Here is a 23,495-nt window from a genome sequence, read left to right on the forward strand (position 1 = left end):
AGTCTTCTCCCCATAATCTTTGATACCCTGGCTATCAATCTTCCCCTTAAATATACCTAATGATCTGGCCTTCAGAAATGCTTGTGGCAACAAATTCCACAGATTTACCACTACCTGGCTGAAGAATTAACTACACATGTTCTAAGAAAATGCTGTTTAATCCTTAAGTTATGTCCTTGACTCTCCTACCAAGGGAAACAACCTTTCTACATCTACTATGCCCACGCCTTTCAAGATTTGAAAATTTTCAATGAGACCCCCCTCATTCTCCTAAATTCCAATAAATTAAGGCCAAGAGCTATGAAACGCTCCTCATATGATAACCCTTTCATTCCTGACTTTGTGAACCTCCTCTGAACCGTCTCCAATATCAGCACATCTATTCTTAAATGAGAGCTCAAAACTGATCACAATACTCTGAAAGATCTCGCCAGTGCCTTATAAAGCCTCAACATCACATCCCTGCTCTTATACTTTATTCTTCTTGAAATGAACGTCAGCACTGCATTTGCCGCCTTCTATGCTGACTCAACCTGCAATTTTACCTTCAGGCTATCCTGGACAAGGACTCCCAGATCCTTTTGCATCTGGGTGTTTTTATCTCCTCATTTAGAAAATTGTCTGCCCATTTACTTTTTGTACCAAAGTGCATGACTGGACACTTTCCAATTTTGTATTTAATTTGCCACTTCTCTGCCCATTCTCCTAAAGTGTTTAAGTCCTTCTGCCATTTCCTTGTTTCCTCAACATTACCTGCTCCTCCACTACCTTCATTATCATCTGCAAACTTGGCCACAAAGCCATTCATTCCATCATCTAAATCGTCAATAGCCAAAAAAAAAGAAATGGCCCCAATGCCGACCCCTGTGAAACACCACTAGCAACTGACAACCGATCAGAATAAGATCCCTGCATTCTGATGCTTCTTCCGGCCAATCAGCCAAATGCTCTATCCATGCTCATAAGCTTCCTGTGATACCATTGGCTCTTATCTTGTTAAGTAGCCCCCCGTGCAGCATCTTGGCCTTCTGAAAAACCAAAATACACGACTTCCACTGCATCTCCTTTATCTAGTCTGCTTGTCACTTCTTCAAGGAATTCAGATAAGTTTGTCAAACAAGAGTCTCCCTTCAGGAAACCATGCTGGCTTTGGTCCATCTTATCATGTGCCTCCATGTTCTCCATAACGTCATCCTTGACAATCGACTCCAACACCTTCCCAACGACTGACATCAGGCTAACTGATCTATAATTTCTTTTCTGCTGTCTCTCTCCCTTTTGAATAGCAGGGTGACAATTGCGATTTTCTAGTCCTCCAGGACCATACCTAAATCTTGTGATTCCTGTAGGTTCATTACTATTCATTAACAATGCCTCTACAATCGCCGCTACTTCTTTCAGAATCTGAAGGTGCTATCCATCTTGTCTGCGTGGCTTATCAACCTGTAGACCATTCAGCTTTCTGAGCACCTTCTCCCACCCATCAGTCACCAAATTCCTGGCAAAATACATGCTATCTACAAATACTCTCTATTTTTGCAGCTGTCAATTCAGAATGCCAACTGCAAGGTTCCATGGATCCAATGCCTCATGACTTCCTGAATGAGGTGGCCATGGGGGAACATCTTATTGGAATCTATACATGTCACACACACTGCCCTATCATCATTAATTTCTTTCGTTATCTTCTCGAAAAACTCAATTGGGCCCATGAGGGACAATCTGCTCCTCATAAAGCCATGCTGACTATCCCTAAGAAGATCATGGTTTGCTAAATGTTCGTAAGTTCTGTCCCCAAGAGTCCTCTCAAATAGGATATTGCGGATCTGGATGAGAAAAAGAAAGAGATGTATAGTAGTATAGGCAACAAGGAGCAAATCAGGTACTGGAGAAGTATTAAAAAAAAATGCAAGAAAAAAGTTAAGGAAATTAGGAGGGCCAAAAGAAGACACGAGATTGGGAGTCAAGTTAAAGGAAAATCCTAAGGGATTCCACAGGTAATATTAAGAGCAAAAGGTCAGTCAGGGACATAGTTGATCCTCTTGAAGATCAGAATGATTTGCTATGTATGCAGGCAAAAGAAATCAGGGAAATCGTAAATGGTTTCTTTGCATCTGTATTTACTCAGGAGATTGACACAGAGTCTATAGAAGTGAGGCAAACAAACAGTGAGGTCATGGAACTGATACAAATGAAAGAGGATAAGATGCTTGCTGTGTTGAGACAAATGTAAAGGAGAAGGTACGTACATTTTCTACACACGGTCTAGGGCAGACACAGCAGATGTATCCAGCTCATTACTCTGCAACCAATACTTACCAGGCATCTCATGGGAAAGCAGCTGATGACAAATGAAAAAATGGTAGAACAGAGAGAAAAAAAAAATCACAATGTTGCAACATTTTAGCTCAAAAATCAAATACAAATTTAGCGAGGATAAGATGGGGTTTGAATCCTTGGAATTTGAAACATTTATTTAGACATATTGTTATGTTTCTCAAGCTTTTATTTTAAGTTAAACAATACTTCTGCTCATCTGTCATTAGATTTAAAAAATTCAATTTAAAACATTAAATTTTCTCACTGATAATTTTACAAAATAAGTTTTGTTATATTTTTTTTTTTAACTTTTTTATTTTTCACACCATAAATCACAATAGCCATGATATACACTTTTTCTTTTCCACACATTTACAGTGACTTTTTCTCCCTCCCCCCTCCCTCCTCCCAAGCCACCCCCCCCACCCCCCCCTCTCATCCATTTTAGGTATACAATCTAGGTTGCATTAATTCAGTTAGACAATGTTGTCATTCAACAAAAATACACCAGAAATTCTACTGAGTCCATTCTTTTCTTTTCTTCTCCTTCCATCAACTTAGGTAATGTTTGTTCCCGGTAGGTTTTCGCTATTGTATTTAATGTAAGGCTCCCATACTTGTTCGAATATTTCAATATTATTTCTTAAACTATATGTTATTTTTTCTAATGGAATACATTTATTCATTTCTATATACCATTGTTGTATTTTCAAATTATCTTCCAATTTCCAGGTTGACATAATACATTTTTTTGCTACGGCTAGGGCTATCTTGACAAATCTTTTTTGTGCATCTTCCAAGTCAATTCCAAATTCTTTATTTTTTATGTTACTTAGGAGAAAGATCTCTGGATTCTTTGGTATATTGTTTTCTGTTATTTTATTTAATATCTGATTGAGATCATCCCAAAATTTTTCTACTCTCTCACATGTACAGATTGCATGAATTGTTGTTCCCCTTTCTTTTTTACATCGAAAACATCTATCAGATACTGTTGGGTCCCATTTATTTAACTTTTGCGGTGTAATGTATAGTCTGTGTAACCAATTATATTGTATCATACGCAGCCTCGTATTTATTGTATTTCTCATCGTTCCAGAGCATAACTTCTCCCATGTTTCCTTTTTTATCTTTATATTTAAATCTTGTTCCCATTTTTGTTTAGTTTTACCATTTGTTTCCTCATTCTCCTTTTCTTGCAGTTTAATATACATATTTTTTATAAATCTTTTGATTAACATTGTATCTGTAATCACATATTCAAGGTTACTTCCCTCTGGTAAACTCAAGTTGCTTCCTAATTTATCTTTCAAGTAGGATCTCAGTTGGTAATATGCCAGCGCTGTATCTCCAGTTATATTGTACTTATCTCTCATTTGTTCAAAGGATAAGAATCTACTTCCTGAAAAACCATTTTCTATTCTTTTAATCCCTTTTTTTTCCCATTTTCTAAAGGCAAGGTTGTCTATTGTAAAAGGGAGTAGCTTATTTTGCGTCAATATTAGTTTTGGTATTTGGTAATTTATTTTATTTCTTTCTACATGAATCTTCTTCCATATATTGAGGAGATGGTGTAATACTGGAGAAGTTCTATGTTGTACCAATTTTTCGTCCCATTTATATAATATGTGTTCAGGTATCTTTTCCCCTATTTTATCTAATTCTAGTCTCGTCCAGTCTGGTTTTTCCCTTGTTTGATAAAAATCTGATAGGTACCTTAATTGTGCGGCTCTATAATAATTTTTGAAGTTTGGCAATTGTAAGCCTCCTTGTTTATACCATTCTGTTAATTTATCTAGTGCTATCCTCGGTTTCCCCCCTCTCCATAAAAATCTCCTTATTATTTTCTTTAACTCTTTGAAGAATTTTTCTGTCAGTTGTATTGGCAATGCCTGAAATAAGTATAGTATCCTTGGAAAAATGTTCATTTTAATACAGTTTATCCTTCCTATCAGTGTTAGTGGTAGCTCTTTCCAATGCTCTAAATCGTCCTGTAATTTTTTCATTAGTGGATTGTAATTGAGTTTATATAATTGGCCTAGATTTTTGTTTATTTGCACACCTAGGTATCTTATTGCCTGCGTTTGCCATCTGAATGGGGATTCCTCCTTAAATTTTGAGAAATCCGCGTTATTCATAGGCATTGCTTCACTTTTATTTACGTTTATCTTGTATCCCGACACTTCTCCATATTCCTTCAATTTCTTATATAGTTCTTTTATTGATAGTTCTGGTTCTGTTAAGTACACTATCACATCATCCGCAAACAGACTGATTTTATATTTCCTGTCTTTTATTTTTATTCCTTTTATATTATTATCTCTTCTTATCGATTCTGCTAGTGGTTCTATAGCTAGCGCAAACAATAATGGTGATAGTGGGCATCCCTGCCGCGTTGACCTGCTTAAGTTAAATTGCTTTGATACATGTCCATTTACTGTCACTTTCGCTAACGGTCCCTTATATAATGCTTTAATCCAATTAATATACTTCTCCGGTAAACTGAATTTTTGCAATACTTTGAACAAGTAATTCCATTCTACTCTGTCGAAGGCCTTCTCTGCGTCTAAAGCAACTGCTACTGCCGGTGCTTTATTTCCTTCTACTGCATGAATTAAGTTAATAAATTTACAAATATTGTCTGTTGTGCGTCTTTTTTTGATAAATCCAGTTTGGTCTAAATTTACCATTTTCGGTACCTGTTCTGCTAATCTGTTCGCTAATAGTTTAGCTATTATCTTATAATCTGTGTTTAGCAGAGATATTGGTCTATATGACGCTGGTGAGAGTGGATCTTTCCCTTGTTTTAGTATCACTGTAATTATTGCTGTTTTACATGAATCTGGTAAGTTTTGTGTCTCATCAATCTGGTTGATTACATCCAGGAGGGGCGGTATTATTAGGTCTTTAAATGTTTTGTAGAATTCTATTGGGAGTCCATCCTCTCCTGGTGTCTTATTATTTGGTAAATTTTTTATTATCTCTTGTATTTCTACTGTTCCAAATGGTTCTGTTAATTTATTTTGTTCCTCTATTTGTAGTTTTGGTAGTTCAATTTTAGTCAAAAATTCATCTATTTTCCCTTCTTTCCCTTCGTTTTCGGTTCGGTATAATTGTTCATAGAATTCTCTGAAGTTTTCCTTAATTTCTTTTGGATTATATGTAATTTGTTTGTCTTTTTTCCTTGTTGCCAATACCATTTTCTTAGTTTGCTCTGTCTTAAGCTGCCATGCTAAGATTTTGTGTGTTTTTTCACCTAGTTCATAATATTTCTGTTTTGTCTTCATTATATTCTTCTCCACCTTATATGTTTGTAATGTTTCATATTTTATTTTTTTATCTGCCAATTCTCTTCTTTTGGTTGTATCTTCCTTTATTGCTAATTTTTTTTCTATGTTTATTATTTCCCTTTCCAACTGCTCTGTTTCCTGATTATAGTCCTTCTTCATCTTGGTTGCATAACTTATTATTTGCCCTCTAATGAATGCTTTCATTGCGTCCCATATTATAAACTTATCTTCCACTGATTCCGTATTTACTTCAAAGTACATTTTTAATTGTTTTTCAATAAATTCTCTAAAATCCTGTCTTTTAAGTAGCATGGGGTTTAATCTCCATCTATACATTCTTGGAGGGATGTCCTCTAGCTCTATTGCCAATAACAGGGGTGAGTGGTCCGATAATAGTCTAGCTTTATATTCCGTTTTCCTAACTCTCCCTTGAATGTGGGCTGATAACAGGAATAGGTCTATCCTTGAGTATGTTTTATGTCTAGTCGAGTAGTGTGAGTATTCCTTTTCTTTTGGGTTTTGTTTCCTCCATATGTCCACAAGTTTCATTTCTTGCATTGATTTAATTATAAATTTGGTTACTTTGTTCTTCCTGTTAATTTTTTTCCCCGTTTTATCCATATTTGGATCCAAATTCAGATTGAAATCCCCTCCTATTAGTATGTTCCCTTGCGTATTAGCTACCTTCAAAAAGATATCTTGCATAAACTTTTGATCTTCTTCGTTAGATGAATATATATTAAGTAGATTCCAAAGCTCTGAATATATCTGACATTTTATCATAACATATCTCCCTGCTGGATCTATTATTTCCTCTTCTATTTTAAATGGCACATTTTTGCTAATTAATATAGCCACTCCTCTTGCTTTTGAATTATACGATGCTGCTGTTACATGTCCTACCCAATCTCTCTTTAATTTCTTGTGCTCCAGTTCAGTTAAGTGTGTTTCTTGGACAAATGCTATATCTATTTTTTCCTTTTTCAGTAAATTTAGTAGTTTCTTCCTTTTAATTTGGTTATGTATTCCATTAATATTTAGAGTCATATAGTTCAGCGTAGCCATTTTATATTTTGTTTATCTTCTCTTTCCGTTTTTCCATCATTACCTTTCCTCCTTTTCCATTTCTGTTTTCTTATTTTCAACTCTTTACCAGACAACATTCCTACAACATCCAACATTTTCCTTATTCTCCTATTTCTATCTTCTTTATCCCCAATCTCCCCTTCCCCTCCTGAGTTGCCCTTTATCCCTTGTCGGACAACCACATCTCCCCTCTCCATTTGGATTTGCGAATCCACTCGCAAGCGTCAACTGATTTTGCAGTGACCGCTCTTTTCCCCCACCCAGCCCCCCCCAGAAAAGATTTCGCTTTTTATATGTCACAAAGGTCACTCTTTTAATTCCCTCCTTATTCTCTCTATTCCATTACCTTCCCTTATTAATTCTTGTCTATACTCTCTATGTTTTCCTCTAATTACAGATACTTTCACATATGCCCATTGTCTCTATTCACTCTTATACCTCTTTACCCGCATACATATCAATCGTGGTCATTTTTACCCTCCTTACCCGTCTTCATCCCTCAGTCTATTTTTGTCTTTACCCACATACATATCAATCGTGATAATTTTTGCTCTCATTACCCGTCTTCATCCCTCAGTCTATTTTTGTAATTGTTCTGCAAATTTTCGTGCTTCTTCTGGATCCGAGAATAGTCTGTTTTGTTGTCCTGGAATAAATATTTTCAATACCGCAGGATGCTTCAGTGTAAATTTATATCCTTTCTTCCATAAAATCGCTTTTGCTGTATTGAACTCTTTTCTCTTCTTTAGGAGTTCAAAGCTTATATCTGGATAAATGAAGATTTTTTGCCCTTTATACTCCAGTGGTTTGTTGCCCTCTCTTACTTTTTCCATTGTCTTCTCCAGTACCTTTTCTCTTGTAGTATATCTTAGGAATTTTACTACAATAGATCTTGGTTTTTGTTGTGGTTGTGGTTTAGGGGCCAATGCTCTATGTGCCCTTTCTATTTCCATTTCTTGCTGTAGTTCTGGACATCCTAGGGCCTTAGGGATCCATTCTTTTATAAACTCCCTCATATTCTTGCCTTCTTCATCTTCCTTAAGGCCCACTATCTTTATGTTATTTCTTCTGTTATAATTTTCCATTATATCTATTTTTTGGGCTAGTAATTCTTGTGTCTCTTTAGTTTTTTTATTAGATTCCTCCAATTTCTTTTTTAAGTCTTCTACCTCCATTTCTGCTGCTACTGCCCGCTCTTCCATCTTGTCCATTTTTTTCCCCATTTCTGTTAAGGTCATATCCATTTTATTTATTTTCTTTTCTGTGTTGTTTATTCTTCTTCTTAAATCATTGAATTCCTGTGTTTGCCATTCTTTAAATGACTCCATGTATCCTCTAACAAGAGCAAGTATATCCTTTACCTTGCCTTTCCCTTTATCTATTTCACTGTATTCTTCCTCTTCTTCTTCCTCTAGGTTGGCCATCTGTTGTTTCTTTGCTGCCCTTTCCTCCTCTTCTTTCTTGTTTCCATTGTCTTCTGTGGTCTCTTCTTGCTGCAGGTGTTCTGCAGCTGTCGTTGCCGGCTGTGGAGATCGACTCCCCAGCTGGTCCCCCCTCCCGTCGGTGTGTTTTTTTTCATGCGCGGTTGCGCACTTTTACTCGGCTCTGTGAGCCATTGTTGTAGTTCTTTTTCTACCGACCTGAGGTAGTGGGGTCTTCTCTCCACAGCGGGCCTCTTCGGACAGGTAAGGCCTTCACCTTTTTCCTCCGTTGTCTTCTCTTCCTCTCTTCTTTCCGTTGATTTTGATTTTTCTCCCTTTGTCTCCATCTTCTTTCCACCTTTATACTCACTTTTCTTTAACTTGTATTTCTGTGCCTTTGTATTTTCTCTTGTTTTTCCCGACTTTTCTGGAGAGGGCTGGAGTTCACCGTCGGGCCACTACTCCATCACGTGATTCCTCCCCAACGTGCCTTGTTGATCTAGTTTTGTTATATTATTGTGTAATTAATTTTTTTCTCAGTAAAAATTGTCAAGTAACAATTTCACAGTGAAAGCAACTGCAACAAAGAGAAAGAATGTGGAGGCTTTGGAGAGGGTACAGAAGAGATTCACCAAGATATTGCCTGGATTGGAGAGTATGAGCTTTAAAGAGGGTTTGATTAAACTTGGGATATTTTCTCTGGGGTATGGGGAGGGGAGGGGAGAGCTGCTAGCAGTTTCTAAAATGATGAGAGGCATTGACAGGGGAGATAATCGGAGTCTTTTTTCCAGGTTGAGAATGTTAAATACTGGAGAGCATAGCTTTAAAGTCTAAGGAAATAAAGTTTTTTTTTTTGCACAGGGTTGTGTGTGTGCGCCTCAAGGGAGGTAGAGGAAGCATTGCAATGTTTATGTGGCATTTAGACAGGCACATGAACAGGCAGGGAATGGAGGGATATGAATCACATGCAGTTAAATGGGATTTAAACTTTTGACATCATGGTCAAAGGGCCTCTTTTTATGATGTACTGTTTTATGCTCCATTCATGTTTCTTTGAAGCAAGTCTCTATTTAAATAATGCATCAAACTCCCAGTCAATTGCAATCAATGACTCTCATTCCCACATACTTCATACCAGCCAAACTCAAAGATCTTGGAATCTGTTCCTCCTTCTGCAATGGGATCTTGACTTCCTCATTAGCTGACCCCAATCAGTGCGGATCACAACATCACCACCTCCGCACTGACCATCAGCACAGGAACACCTTTGTTTCCTATTCTATTGCATAGAGAAATTTGGCTCCAATGCAAACTATAAATTCATTGTTGTCTGAATAACAGGAAATGATGAGTCAGAATGAAGGATGAAGATCGAAAATCTGGTTGTGAGGAGACAGAACAATCTTGCTCTAAATTCAACAAGATCAAGGAGCTCAGAATGGAAAAGCCGATGGACCATGCACTTGTCTGCATCGACGGGAGGGAGGATGGATAGGGGTAGTACCTTCAAGTTCCTAAGAGTCCACACGTTGGAGGACATCTCTTGGAGTCAGCATATTGAGGCCAGCATGAGGAAATTACATCAATGCTTCTACTTTCTCAGTAGCCTGAGGAGACTTTGCTTGTTGTTGAATACTCTATTAAACCTCTTTAAATGTATTGTGGAAAGTAGACTGACTGGATGCAAGAGTTTGGTTTGGTAAGTTGAATGTCCGGACACACAGTAAATAGCAAACCTAGTCAAGTCCATCAAACCCTCTGACATCCCATTCATTGAGGACATTTACATAAGGCACCAGCTCAGGATGGCAGCCAATATCACAAGGACCACTTTCACCCTGGTCACAACCTCTTCTTGCTTCTACCTTTGGGGAAAAAGGTACAGAAACCTCTCAGTTCATGACAGTTTTTTTTTCCAATGGCTATAAGAATCTTAACTGTCTATTTTTGCCCTATCTAAAACTATTCCAGCACCACAAAAAGACCTGTCAGCACTAATGATAGGCCATTGTTTATCTTGCCCCTCTGTAATTGTGATGGTTTATTATCAATTCTGTATGTTAATTTAATGTATAATGTTCTGAGTTATTTTTTTAACTTCATTTAACTGTCTGGCTGCAGGAAGAAAGAATTTCAGGCATATGTACATTGTACTTTTATGTATAACAATAAATGCCATAAATTGCTCACTGTTACAGTAATCAACAGAAAATGTTTTACATCTGTTGCAGTCAATTGATAAATAAGTACAACACAAGAGATTCAATAATGCAGATTTAATTTGCCACCAATTAATTTTGCAATCTTTTTAGTTCTTTCTAAAGCTGAACTAGTGAGGTTGTTCATCCCATTTTGACATCAGAAAATTGAGGTACAATTTCAATGTCCATCGACACAAGGGGGGGATGGAGTTTTGTTTTAATGTTTCATACAATAGATGGGACATCCAACAGTGTAGCACTCCTTTGGTTTGCATTAACTAGTTTATCAGATAAAACCAGAATGGCACTTCAATTCATAAACTTCTGATGCCTCAGTGCCAAAGCCAACATTCAAGCTTGATGGGCCAGATTGTTGATTCCTGCTCCGATTTCTTCCATTCTTGATGCTTTCACCATGGAACCTAAACTGTACACTGAATTTGGAATGCCAGATTCAGTTGCTATTGAATTTGTTTCTTCTACCTCCTCAGGCATCCTGGATCACAAAAATAGTCTGCTTGAACACCTAAAACCTTAATTCCCCCCACCACTGGCTCTCCTAATTCTACAAATATGCACTGCCTGGTTATTCTGAAATCTCTCCAAACCTGTGATCAACATCATCAAGGCTCAAGTATAATGGGTACATGGACAATCAGGCTTGTATGTTCCCCTTCAAACTGCACAGCAACTTAACTTAGATACATGTTGCCTTTTCATTTCTTCTTTTTCTTTTCTTTGGCTTGGCTTCGCGGACGAAGATTTATGGAGGGGGTAAAAAAGTCCACGTCAGCTGCAGGCTCGTTTGTGGCTGACCAGTCCGATGCGGGACAGGCAGACACGATTGCAGCGGTTGCAAGGGAAAATTGGTTGGTTGGGGTTGGGTGTTGGGTTTTTCCTCCTTTGCCTTTTGTCAGTGAGGTGGGCTCTGCGGTCTTCTTCAAAGGAGGCTGCTGCCCGCCAAACTGTGAGGCGCCAAGATGCACGGTTTGAGGCGTTATCAGCCCACTGGCGGTGGTCAATGTGGCAGGCACCAAGAGATTTCTTTAGGCAGTCCTTGTACCTTTTCTTTGGTGCACCTCTGTCACGGTGGCCAGTGGAGAGCTCGCCATATAATACGATCTTGGGAAGGCGATGGTCCTCAATTCTGGAGACGTGACCCATCCAGCGCAGCTGGATCTTCAGCAGCGTGGACTCGATGCTGTCGACCTCTGCCATCTCGAGTACCTCGACGTTAGGGGTGTGAGCGCTCCAATGGATGTTGAGGATGGAGCGGAGACAACGCTGGTGGAAGCGTTCTAGGAGCCGTAGGTGGTGCCGGTAGAGGACCCATGATTCGGAGCCGAACAGGAGTGTGGGTATGACAACGGCTCTGTATACGCTTATCTTTGTGAGGTTTTTCAGTTGGTTGTTTTTCCAGACTCTTTTGTGTAGTCTTCCAAAGGCGCTATTTGCCTTGGCGAGTCTGTTGTCTATCTCATTGTCGATCCTTGCATCTGATGAAATGGTGCAGCCGAGATAGGTAAACTGGTTGACCGTTTTGAGTTTTGTGTGCCCGATGGAGATGTGGGGGGGCTGGTAGTCATGGTGGGGAGCTGGCTGATGGAGGACCTCAGTTTTCTTCAGGCTGACTTCCAGGCCAAACATTTTGGCAGTTTCCGCAAAGCAGGATGTCAAGCGCTGAAGATCTGCGCTAGGATTCTACTAAACAGAATAATACCTAGTGTCGCCGAGAATATTCTCCCAGAATCACAGTGCGGCTTTCGCGCAAACAGAGGAACCACTGACATGGTCTTTGCCCTCAGACAGCTCCAAGAAAAGTGCAGAGAACAAAACAAAGGACTCTACATCACCTTTGTTGACCTCACCAAAGCCTTCGACACCGTGAGCAGGAAAGGGCTTTGGCAAATACTAGAGCGCATCGGATGTCCCCCAAAGTTCCTCAACATGATTATCCAACTGCACGAAAACCAACAAGGTCGGGTCAGATACAGCAATGAGCTCTCTGAACCCTTCTCCATTAACAATGGCGTGAAGCAAGGCTGTGTTCTCGCACCAACCCTCTTTTCAATCTTCTTCAGCATGATGCTGAACCAAGCCATGAAAGACCCCAACAATGAAGACGCTGTTTACATCCGGTACCGCACGGATGGCAGTCTCTTCAATCTGAGGCGCCTGCAAGCTCACACCAAGACACAAGAGAAACTTGTCCGTGAACTACTCTTTGCAGATGATGCCGCTTTAGTTGCCTTTTCATTACTGCTGGGTCTAAATCCATAAACTTCCCATCCAGCTGCATATGGAAGTCACCTCACTGGAATGAAGAGGTTCAAGATGGGCCACCGCCTGCTTTTTGAGAGCATATCTGGATGGGCAACAAAAGATGATCTCCCCAGTGATACCGGTATTCCATAAAATGAAGGAATAAATAAGAATGTTTGCAAGTCTGATCTGAGATGCTTTGCTAGGCACTCAGCCAAACTATGTTTAGCATCCAAACTATGGAAACTACATCACAGTGGAGATGATACGAAACCAAACAGAAAAAGGAATAAATTAGTCATTGCTTCCTGATTTTGGACCCTGGACTGTGAAAAGGGAGACAGTAAAGAAGTAACAAGGGGCTTCATGTAGTTATTCATTAGGTTGTATGAGAAGGAAAGTGAGCACTGTTGGAAGAGAGAACCAGAATATCTCTTCACTATGTTGACAGTACAAAGGCTATGGGAGAAGAGCAGTGGTGGTTGTCTGGTAGTGGTAGTATGTTGGAGATATCAGAATTTGCACTGGATGACTGCTAAAGGTTTGAATATTGGTTATGTGAAAAGTGAGGATAAGGAACAATCTTTCCTTGATTCTGTGATGTGGAGAAAGACAGAAAGCAGTAATGCAGAAAATGGGGCAGGAAAGGATCCAAGCCTGGTTTTACATCCATGAGTCTTTTAAAAGTTTCTATTCTACCAGCCTCAAACAATACCCTGGCAGTGCATTCCAGGTACGCAGGTAAAAAAATAAACTACCGCTGACACCTCCCCTAAACTTTCCTCCACTAGCCTTAAACAGATATCCAATGACTTTCCACAAACAAAAATAAAACTATGAAATAATACATTGACTACAAATACTTTGGAATTTTCTGTCACAAAAGATTTTTCACAAATAAAAGGTTTTCTCTGTGTGACCTTTCATGGTAAAAGGCATCCATTGTGATTCTACTCTAATCATGCATAATATTTCAGTACTGGCTTGTTCAAACAAAAAGCTGTCCCATTTCCTATGAGGCAGAAAATTCCTTACATTAAAGTGAGCTACTTACATCCTTGACCATTACAGACCAGATTTTCTGATATCTTAAGCAAATATATTTGCTGAAAACAAAATAATTACCATCGCTCATTCTCTGCCAACACTGGGGGTAAAGAACAAACACAATGCAGTATTAAAGAATATCACTCAGTTCACATGGTGGAAGGGATAGTTCTGAGGGGAAGAGGTAACACTGTGGGTGGGCAGTAGTGAGGGGGATCACACTATGGGAGGGGCGCTACTGAGGGGGTCACACTATGGGAGGAGCAGTACTGAGAGGGTCACATGGTGGGAGGAGCAGTACTGAGGGGGAGTCACTGTATAAGAGGCAGTGCTGAGGAGGATCACACTAGGAGGGGCAGTACTGAGGGAGATCACACTGTAGGAGGGATACTACTGAGGGAGGGGGGTCACACTGTGGGATGGAGAGAACTGAGGGAGGGCTACACTGTGGGAGAGGCAGTACTGAGGAGGAGCGTCATTGTGGAAGTACTGAGGGCGGGTTCATACTAAGGGAGCGGCGGGACTAAGGGAGGGTCACACTATGGGAGGTGCAGGACTGAAGAAGGGTCACACTATGGGAGGTGCAGGTCTGAGGGAGGGTCACACAAGTGGGAAGGCAACAGTGAGGAAATACATTACATTTGTCAGTTGTGGAAGATATCAGGTCCCACCTTCCGATAAGTAAAGCTGAGCTCTCCCTCAAATCAATCAAACTCAAAATATTTCTCATGATTTGCTGTAGGAATTATGTTTGCCATGTTTTTAACCATACAATCACTTGTGGTAATGTGTATTGGGGCATGTCAAAGATGCTGCTAAAATGTAAATACTTCCTATTCCTTTCTGAAAGAAGCTTTGCTGTATAAATAAGACTGAATAGCAACTCCTTGATAATATTGAATTTTATTCATGGTACTTCTTGTTACATGATAATGAAGGTCATCTGTCTTGGAATCAACTGTTCCCTCCCTCCCTTCTCTGCAAGCATTTTAAAATAGATTCCTTGGATTTTACCTGAATGTCAGGGATTATAACAGCTGAGAGTTGTTTGCCATTGATGGTGGTATCCTTTGCAAGCATATAAATCCTCTCTGCTTCAGTGCAGCATGAAATTTCCAACACAACAGCACCTGAAATACAGTGCACGTTAGAATGAGGTCCAATCCAACACTTCATACACTCGTCTCTACCCCAGAGTCAGCTCCTCAATTATCAACTTTCTTTTGGAAACATAGAAAGTGAAGACTTGACAATGCATCGTGCAAACCAGAACAAAAGCAACAGATTGTAGGTTGGATTAGATATTGACTTTGTGGGATGGGTTTAGACATTAGCCTAATGGGAGAAGCTAGAGAATGGTTGTGGAGGAGTTAAACAAGAAAATCTGCAGATGCTGGAGTCGAGTCCAATGCACACAAGAGCTGGAGAAAATCAGCAGGTGATGCAGCATTCAGAGTTTCTCTAACTTTTTCTTTCCACTCACATACCACTTTAAGCAATCTCTTACTAATCACAGAGCACCTACGGCATGGGGATTACTTAAGGTGGTATGTGAGTGGAAAGAAAAAGTTTGAAAACCACTGCTCTAACTAGAGGCCTAGTGGAGTGCCTCAGGAATCGGTGCTGGATTATTTGGGTTTATTTTTGCCATTTATATCATCAAACTGGATTATGTGATTAATTGGATCAGCAAATTTTCAGATGACACCAAGATATGGGATATAGTGGACAGCGAGGAAAGCTCTCAAAGCTTGAACCAAGACCTGGACCAGCTGGAAAAAGGGGCGGTAAAATAGTAGATGGAATTTAATGCAGACATGAGAAGTGTTGCACTTTGGGAGGACAAACTAGGGCAGGACATGTATGGTAAATGGAATGTAGAGCCTGGTAGAAGAGAAAACACTGGCAAGGCCAAATTTTGTTTATTATGTACAGTTTTGGTCACCTACCTACATGAAAGATATTAGCAAGATTGAAAAAGTGAAGACAAAATTAAAAAGGATGTTTCCAGGACTCAAAGATCTGAGTTATAGGGAAAGATTGAATAGTTTAGGACTATCCCATGGACCATTGGAGAATGAAAGGAGATTTGATAAATGTAGATAAAATTATGAGGAATATAGATAGGGTAAATGCAGATTATTTCCACTGAGTTTGGGTGAAACATGAACTAGAGGATATGGGTTAAGGGTGAAAGGTGAAATGTTTAAGGGGAACATGTTCACTCAGATTGAGGTGAGAGTGTCAGATCGAGCTGCCAGCAGAGATGGTGAGTTGAGGTTTGGTTTCAACATTTAAGAGAAGATTGCTTAGGTACAGGATGGGAGGGGTGTGTAGGGGTATGGTCCAGGTACAGATTGATGGGACAAGAGAGAATAGTTTGGTATAGAGTAAATGGACCGAACAACCTGTTTCCGTGTTGCAATGTTCAAAGGTATAAAAAAAACCAAAAGCCAGATCATGTTTGAAGTAGGAAAAGGTCAACAACCAGAAGCAAGGTGCGGATCGAGTTGTTATACAAAATATCTGAAGGAGAACAGAACTCTGCCATTACCACTCAATAAAAAATGGTCATTAATCAATCTCATCTTCAAAGCACTTAAATCCTCTTAGCTTCTGAGCCAGGACACAAAATGTTTCTACCTCTACAGTTGCTGCCAACACAGTAAAACTTCAATGACCCAGAATTCTTGGAACATTTCTTGAGCTGTGCAGATGGATTTCCAGACTATTGGATGTCGTCAGTTAAATGCACAATACACTTGAGCATTTTTAGACATTACAGAATAAAATAATACATTTTCCAGTGATCCATGGAGTCTGAAAACTGCATAGGAATTGGGGCCCTCGTGTTTTTCAGGGGAATGTGGGAATGGGACTTCCAGCGAGTTTCAGGGGAATGTGGGAACAGGGTCTAGAGAGCTCTACGGGAATGCAGGAATGAGGTCTGGTGAGTTCTGGGGAATGTGGGAACAGAGGCCGGTGAGTTCCATGGAAATAGAGGAACAGGGTCTGGTGAGTTCCACGAGGATGTGGGAACGGGGGCTGGTGAGTTCCAGGCGAATGTGGGAATAGAGGCTAGTGAGGTCCAGAGGAATATGGGAAGGAGGTCGAGTGAGTTTAAGGGAAATGTGGGAACGGGGCCCATAGTGAGTTCCAAGGAAGTGTAGGAACTGGCACCTCGCATGCCAGATTCCAAGTCATTAGGTAATGGATTTTCAACATTTTATTCTAGCCCTCATGGAACCATAAATAAGTATTTGATTACAATTCATTATATGAACTTCACTAAAACTTGTATTTATCCTAAACTATTTTGTTATTAGAATAAAATGCCAACTTACCATGATCTGCATACACATAACTAAGAGATACCACATTTCCTGGTGAAGAAACAGAATACTGCGATTCAGTTTTTATACAGATTCACACTTAATACTTTTGAATTCAAAAAACAGTTCTAGTCATAAAAAGGTTAAAAAAAACAATGCTGGAGAAACTCAGCACATCAAACAGAGTACTTTATGTAGCAAAGATAAAGATACATAACCAACGTTTGGGGCTTGAGTCCTTCATGAAGGTATGAGCAAAATATAGGTGTAAAGGTTAAAACCTTGTGTTTTTTTTTAACTCTTAGTTAATTTTGTGCCTGTATCTTTAAGAGAATATTGTTTGTGGTGTTACCATAGTGACTATCTGCCCAGACTAATGACTTCCTCATTAATTGACAAGCTGTAGAGGAAGTGTGAGCATGAGAAATTTTTCTTTGTATTTTTTTGTCTCTTTAAATTTGTTTATCTATATTTTCTGTGTCTCTCTTTAAAGTTTGAGCTTCTTTATATACATTTTATATCTCTATCATTATACAGTAAATGCTTTGTTATTCATCGTTATGGAAGTCTTAATGCAAAGCTATGCAAAATGTTTGTTTTATCAATGAATTAAAGCTACATAAAGCAACAGCCAGAGAGTTTGATTTATTGGATTAAGGAGATTGAAATTCAGAATATCGTAGCTCATGCTTTTGGATGATGATACTTTGAAATTAGGATATATTAGAATAAGGAAAGTGCTGTTTATATTTTGATTCAAAGCAAAGAAAAAATTAATTTTGAACTTTGTTAAGAAGAAAGGCTCTTAAAATTTGTCTAAAATAACTAACAGCTTAATTTAAAGCAAGAGGCATCTATGCTGTAATAATAGAATATACAGAAGACTATAAGAACCTGACTGTGAATTGCACAGTTTGAAATTGAGTCAAAGTCTGGCCAGACACCTGAGACCTTGAAAAAAATAAGCCAGAGCTTCACCAGCAGATTTGGCAGGAAGCCCAGAATGTGTTATTATAAACAATAAACAACCAGAAATAAGAAAGCTTGTGTGCAGCCATACAAAGACAATTCAGCCACGCAGCAACTCTAGTAAGATACAAATTTATTTACAGTTCCCAAGAACAAGGAGAAGCCAGATTGCAGTGTGAAGAACTCAAGATGGGTAAGAAGTCTTGTCGGGCTAAAGACCATGAGCAAACAGCTCCTCTCAAAGAATTGTTTGATTGTGAGTTGAGCCAGCAAGGCAGACCAACAACACTTGGTTGGAGCCAGTAGCCAAGAAGAAACGGCTTCAACTACCAAGCAAGGAGAGGACTCTGTCAAGGCACTACAGGCCTCATTAGCTGGATTAAAGGCTAGTGGAACTGGAACAGATGAATGTATGTTGCAGTCTCACTGGCTGTACCAAGTGAAATGCAGAAGGTAGAGACTCATACAGCAGTATCTGAAAGTTCAAATGTAAATACTGATGATAGAATTTCCAAGGTTATGAGCTCAGGAAGATCTTCAAAGGCATCTAGAGCAAGTACAGCTTCGCATGTTCAAGCATATCAGCTATGCATGCTAAGGTGCACGCAGACTTGGCTACTGTCTGTGCACAACAACAATGGTTGGAGAAAAAATATGCTTTAGAGGATAGGGATGTTCAAATGAAGAATCAGCAAATGGCGAGTGAAGAACAAAATAGATTATTGAATAGAGAAAAAGACGAGCTTGGGAACAACGTGCTATGAATATGGCCGAAGTGAAAACATTAGGTCACTCAAAATGATTTGTCACTCAAAGTGACGTACCCAAAGGGCAAGCACCTAAATTTCCAGCAGAGCCATGGGTAACACTAACACAATAAACAAATATACTCAAGCAAGGAGCCATGGGTGTCGCTGGTGGTGCTCAAATCAGCGACATTCAATCTCTCCAGAGAGCATAATATAAGGATCTTCCCCAAAGATGAGTATTTCAAAAAAGTTCAACCACGTGAGTTGATCATATTCAACCACTGATGTCTCTTCATATTGTTCTAGAACCCTACAAGTCAAGGATCTCCACCAATGCCATCACTTACAAGCCAAGGTCCTAAACTTATGGCACCAGTTCAAGATCCATTTTCTCCATTCACCTTAAGACAACCTGCTGCAAGCAATGGTGGACAAAACAATATAATATTAATCATAGCAAAACAAAATTAAATCTCTGCAATGTTAGCACAGCAACAAGGTTCATATGGTTGACACAAGAAGGAAATTCCAGTTTTTGATGGAGATATATTACAATATCTGACGTTCATGAAATTTTAAAAAGATCACATTTGAAGTAATACTAAAAATGCTAAAGATCGACGGTATTACCTGGAGCAGTACCTTGGAGGACAGGTGAAGGAGTTAGTCAAAAGTTGCCAATATATGAATCCAGGACAAGGTTTTAAAAGGGCAAAAGAATTATTGCATCAGCATTATGGCGATGAATATAAAATCGCAAGGGCCCACAGAGACAAGATTCTTTCTTGGTCATCAATAAAATCAGAGAACACAAAGGCTTTACAAGCACATGCACTCTTTCTGACAGGACGCTGTAACGCAATGGGAAGTAGTGTACAATGCGAGAGCTGAATTTGCTTGCTAATTTGTCGATTATTGGAAACAAATGGCTTTGTAAGCTGAAGGATTTATGTAGGACCAAAGTTGCAGAGCTTAAGATGCTTCCCGGAAGGGATGCCACTTTTGAGGATGTTGTACAATTCTTGGAATGGCATGTGCATGTTAACACTGTACCAGTATTTGGAAATATTAAGGATACTTCAATAATTACTAAAGATGTAAAGAAGTCTAAATCATTGTCTCAGATACAAGTACAAGAAAGAACAAGGTAACAAAGGAAAAAGAAGGTCAGACTGTTCAGGAAAGCTGTTTGTATTGCAAAAATAAGCATGCTTTAGAAAGATGTTCACGATTGCAGAAAAAGTCGCATGACGAGAAATTAACCTTTTTGAAGAAAAATTATTTTGTTTTAGTTGCTTGTGTAAAGGACACATCAACAAAACTTGTAACAAGTGACTCAGTTGTGATACATGCAGTTTAAAGCATCTCAAGTTACTGCATACTCAACAAAGGAAGTCAAACAATTGGAATCCAAGACTAAAGACACAGTCAGAGACAATACTTCAGCTTTGGTTTAAACAGTTTTACTGGGGCCAGTTTCAAAACCCTCTCAATAGTTCCTGTGCAGGTTAAAACTAAAAACAGGAGCTTCATACTGAGATCTACGCATTTCTTGATCCAGGAAGTACAGTATAATTTTGTACTGTTGAATGAATGAATAAACTTAATCTTCATGGAAAAAGACCACATATTATTGAAGAGAATGAATGATGAAAAGAACATTGAAACTAATATAGTTTCAGGTTTACAGATTGCTTGATAAAATAGCAATGAATTTTGCAATCTCTCGAGTGTAGACTCAGAAGACTATGCCTGTGAATAAGGAGAATATTCCATATCAGGATAATATCAAACTAAAAGATGTTTGCTTACCTTAGATTGATGCTAAGATTGAGATGTTAATTGGATTAGATGTACCAAAGGCTCTCGAATCTCTAGAAGTAATAAGAAGTCAAAATGACAGACCTTATGCTGTGAGAACGTTGCTTGGATTGATGATTAACAGACCATTAGGAGGAAAAATGAATAATGATCAGGAGACATTGAACGTGATTGTCAACAGAATTTTAGTTGTAAAACTTAAGGATCTGTGGGAACAACAGATATTGTATAATGTCTCAAAGATATTCAAGAACCTTCAAAAGAGGACAAGTTTCTGGATTTAGTTTGAAATTCTATTAAACATGTTGATGGTCATTACGGTACAGCATTACCTTTGAAGAAAAGGGAAATTTGTCTGCCAGATAAAATAATTGCAGAACAGCATATGCTGAATTTGAAGAGAAAATTCAAGAGAAATTCCTCCTCTTATTTTGGAATATACAAATGTCATGTTGGACATGATAACCAAGGGTTATGTAGAAAAGGTATCAGAAGATATCTTGGAACGCAAAGATGGTTAAAAAAATGGCATTTACCTCATCATGGAGTTAAACATCCACAAAAGAAGAAACTACATGCAGTACTTGATTGTGGGGCATCATTTTAAGGAGTTTCATTGAATTCTCATCTTCTACAGGGTCCAGAGTTAACCAGTATTTTAATAGGTGTTCTGATAAGATTTTGTACAGAGCCTATTGCAATTGCTGCAGATACTGAAGCGATGTTTCATCAAGTGAAAGTACCATCAGAAGATCATGATTTTTTATGATTGTTATGGTGGCATAATGGAGGTTACAGTATAGAAATGATTGAATACAGAATGACAGTTCATCTATTTGGAGCAACTTCATCACCAAGTTGTGAAAATTTTGATCTCAGGAAATGTGCTGAAGATAATGAAGAGCAATTTAGTTCTCGAGCTATAAACATCATCAGAAATAATTCCTTTGTTGATGATTGTCTCACTTCAGTGGTTTCAGAACAGGAAGCAATAGATCTTTATCAGGAGTTAAAGGAGATCTGTAATAAAGGAGGTTTCTTCCTTATGAAATGGATTAGCCACAGTTGAACTGTTATTCCTGTGGCAGAAAGAGCAAAGGAGATAAAACATCTGGATTTGGATTGTGACATTCTATCTGTCGAAAGAATTCTAGGGGTACAATGGTGCGTTCAATCATGTGGTGGCCCGTGGCGTCTTAACACACAAGATGTCATCCAAACACGGTTATCCTGCAAGGGCCATGCTGGTTAACTCAGCTTTATTCATGGGCTGTCAGCCGCACGGTGGGAAACAGACGAGCACTGGCGGCAAGGCTGGCCTATCTGCGGCCGGTAAGCCGGTGATTGCTTTTCCGCCGGAAGTGGGCCTATATAAGGCAGGGCAAACCATCAATAAAGTCAGTATTGACTGTACTCACCTCGTGTCAGTGTCTTGCTTTCATGCCCTACCGTAGTACGTGCTACAAGTGTTTAATTAAATTCTAGGCTAAAATAGATTGACTCTTAGACAATGGGGAAATCCGGGGTAAAAGTTGAGTCCAGGTACTCATCATCTGTGATCTTACTGTGTAGAGGTTAGCTACGCTTTGGCTAGTGGGATACTTGACTAAAGTTTTTGAGGCTAAGACCAGTTAAAAATTGTTCTGCTGATGCTGCTAAAGCCATGGAGGATGTAAGAGCAGCTGGAAGTGTGAGTCAAAGTTTCAGTCTGCCATTATGCTGGCAGTAGTGAAAAACAAACTCCTTATATGGAATCGTTTTAGTTAACAACACCCCTGCATGAACTGTATAAATGTGTGTCTTCTTATTGTCTCTTTCGAGAGGTACTTCCAGAGCTTGCAGTGTATGTACATATACTGAGGGTTGTAATCTGGCCTCTCCAACCATGGTTTTACGGGCGAAGTAAAGAATCCCTTTACTGTAACTCTGTTGTATCTCGTTGTTCATTTGAAGCAGTTGGTGTTCTCTGTTCACAGTTTATTTTAAAGTGGGGACAGACTTCAACAACTGCATGCTGGACAAGGTCAAGGGAGCTAGGGCCTTCTCTTGCTCCTATTTCTTATGTTTTTATCATATGACCATTAGAAGAGATAATTTTTAAAAACATTGTTGTAAAGTGGTTTATATGAATGTTTACACTATGACGCTGCCACAAAACACTGAATTTCGTGACTTGTTCTTGACAATAAATTCTGATTCTGAAATTTCACAATGGATGACTATTGTTTTCATTGGAGGTCAATTTTACACTGCTGCCCCAGGTAATGCTCCAGGGTCCACTACCCTAAGCTACTTCATCAATGATCTTCTCTCCACTGTATGGGAAGTAGTGGGGATACAGATTATTTCACCACATTACAGAGTCATACAGTATTATAACACTGGAACAGGGCCTTCGGCCCAGCTCATCCACATGGACCCGGTTGTTTGAGCCACCAAATAAAAGCAATACAATGTGTCTCCATGATTATTAACCAGTAGCTCTGACATCCATCATTTTGAAGTGCATTAGCCCACATTAAATTCAGCCTCCCAAAAGTTGACTCTACTATAATTTGCCTACTGTCACAATTAGTCCACTTCCATTTATTAAACACAGCTCTGCCTTCAGTACCACAGTTCAAAAAAAAACAATCCCAATACACTAAAACATTGTATTTAGCACCTCTCACCTCTCAAATGCTCCATGACTTTCTGACCTGTCGACAGCAAACAGTGAGGATTACATTTCCTCCACAATTTCCTACACCAGTACTCCACAAGGCTGTATACTTAGCCCCTTACTGTACTCCTCGTACATTGCTTGCCCAAACCCTGCTCCATCTAGAAGTCTACAGGTAATACTTACTGCCGTAAGCCTGACCCCAAACAATGATGAGATGGAGTATAGGAAGGAGATAGAGAATCTGGTGATATGGTGTCAGGACAACAACCTCTTCCTCATTATCATCAAAACTAAGAAGCTGGTCAGCAACGTCAGGAAAAAGGGAGCACAGGT

At 39.1% G+C, this 23,495-nt stretch overlaps 1 protein-coding gene across 1 annotated transcript in view; it reads right to left on the reverse strand.

Moving 5' to 3' along the window:
• Nucleotides 1-23,495, reverse strand: part of LOC138757941 (diacylglycerol kinase theta) — a 161,129-nt gene that overhangs the window by 38,816 nt on the left and 98,818 nt on the right. The window contains exons 14-15 of the mRNA XM_069926125.1: nucleotides 16,971-17,009; nucleotides 14,641-14,756 (exon numbers count right to left, since the gene is read on the reverse strand). Of these exons, the coding sequence (XP_069782226.1) occupies nucleotides 14,641-14,756; nucleotides 16,971-17,009 (155 nt within the window). The remainder of the gene's footprint in view (nucleotides 1-14,640; nucleotides 14,757-16,970; nucleotides 17,010-23,495) is intronic.

This window comes from Narcine bancroftii, chromosome 3, assembly GCF_036971445.1.
Source record: "Narcine bancroftii isolate sNarBan1 chromosome 3, sNarBan1.hap1, whole genome shotgun sequence".
Classification (NCBI taxonomy): Eukaryota; Metazoa; Chordata; class Chondrichthyes; order Torpediniformes; family Narcinidae; genus Narcine; species Narcine bancroftii.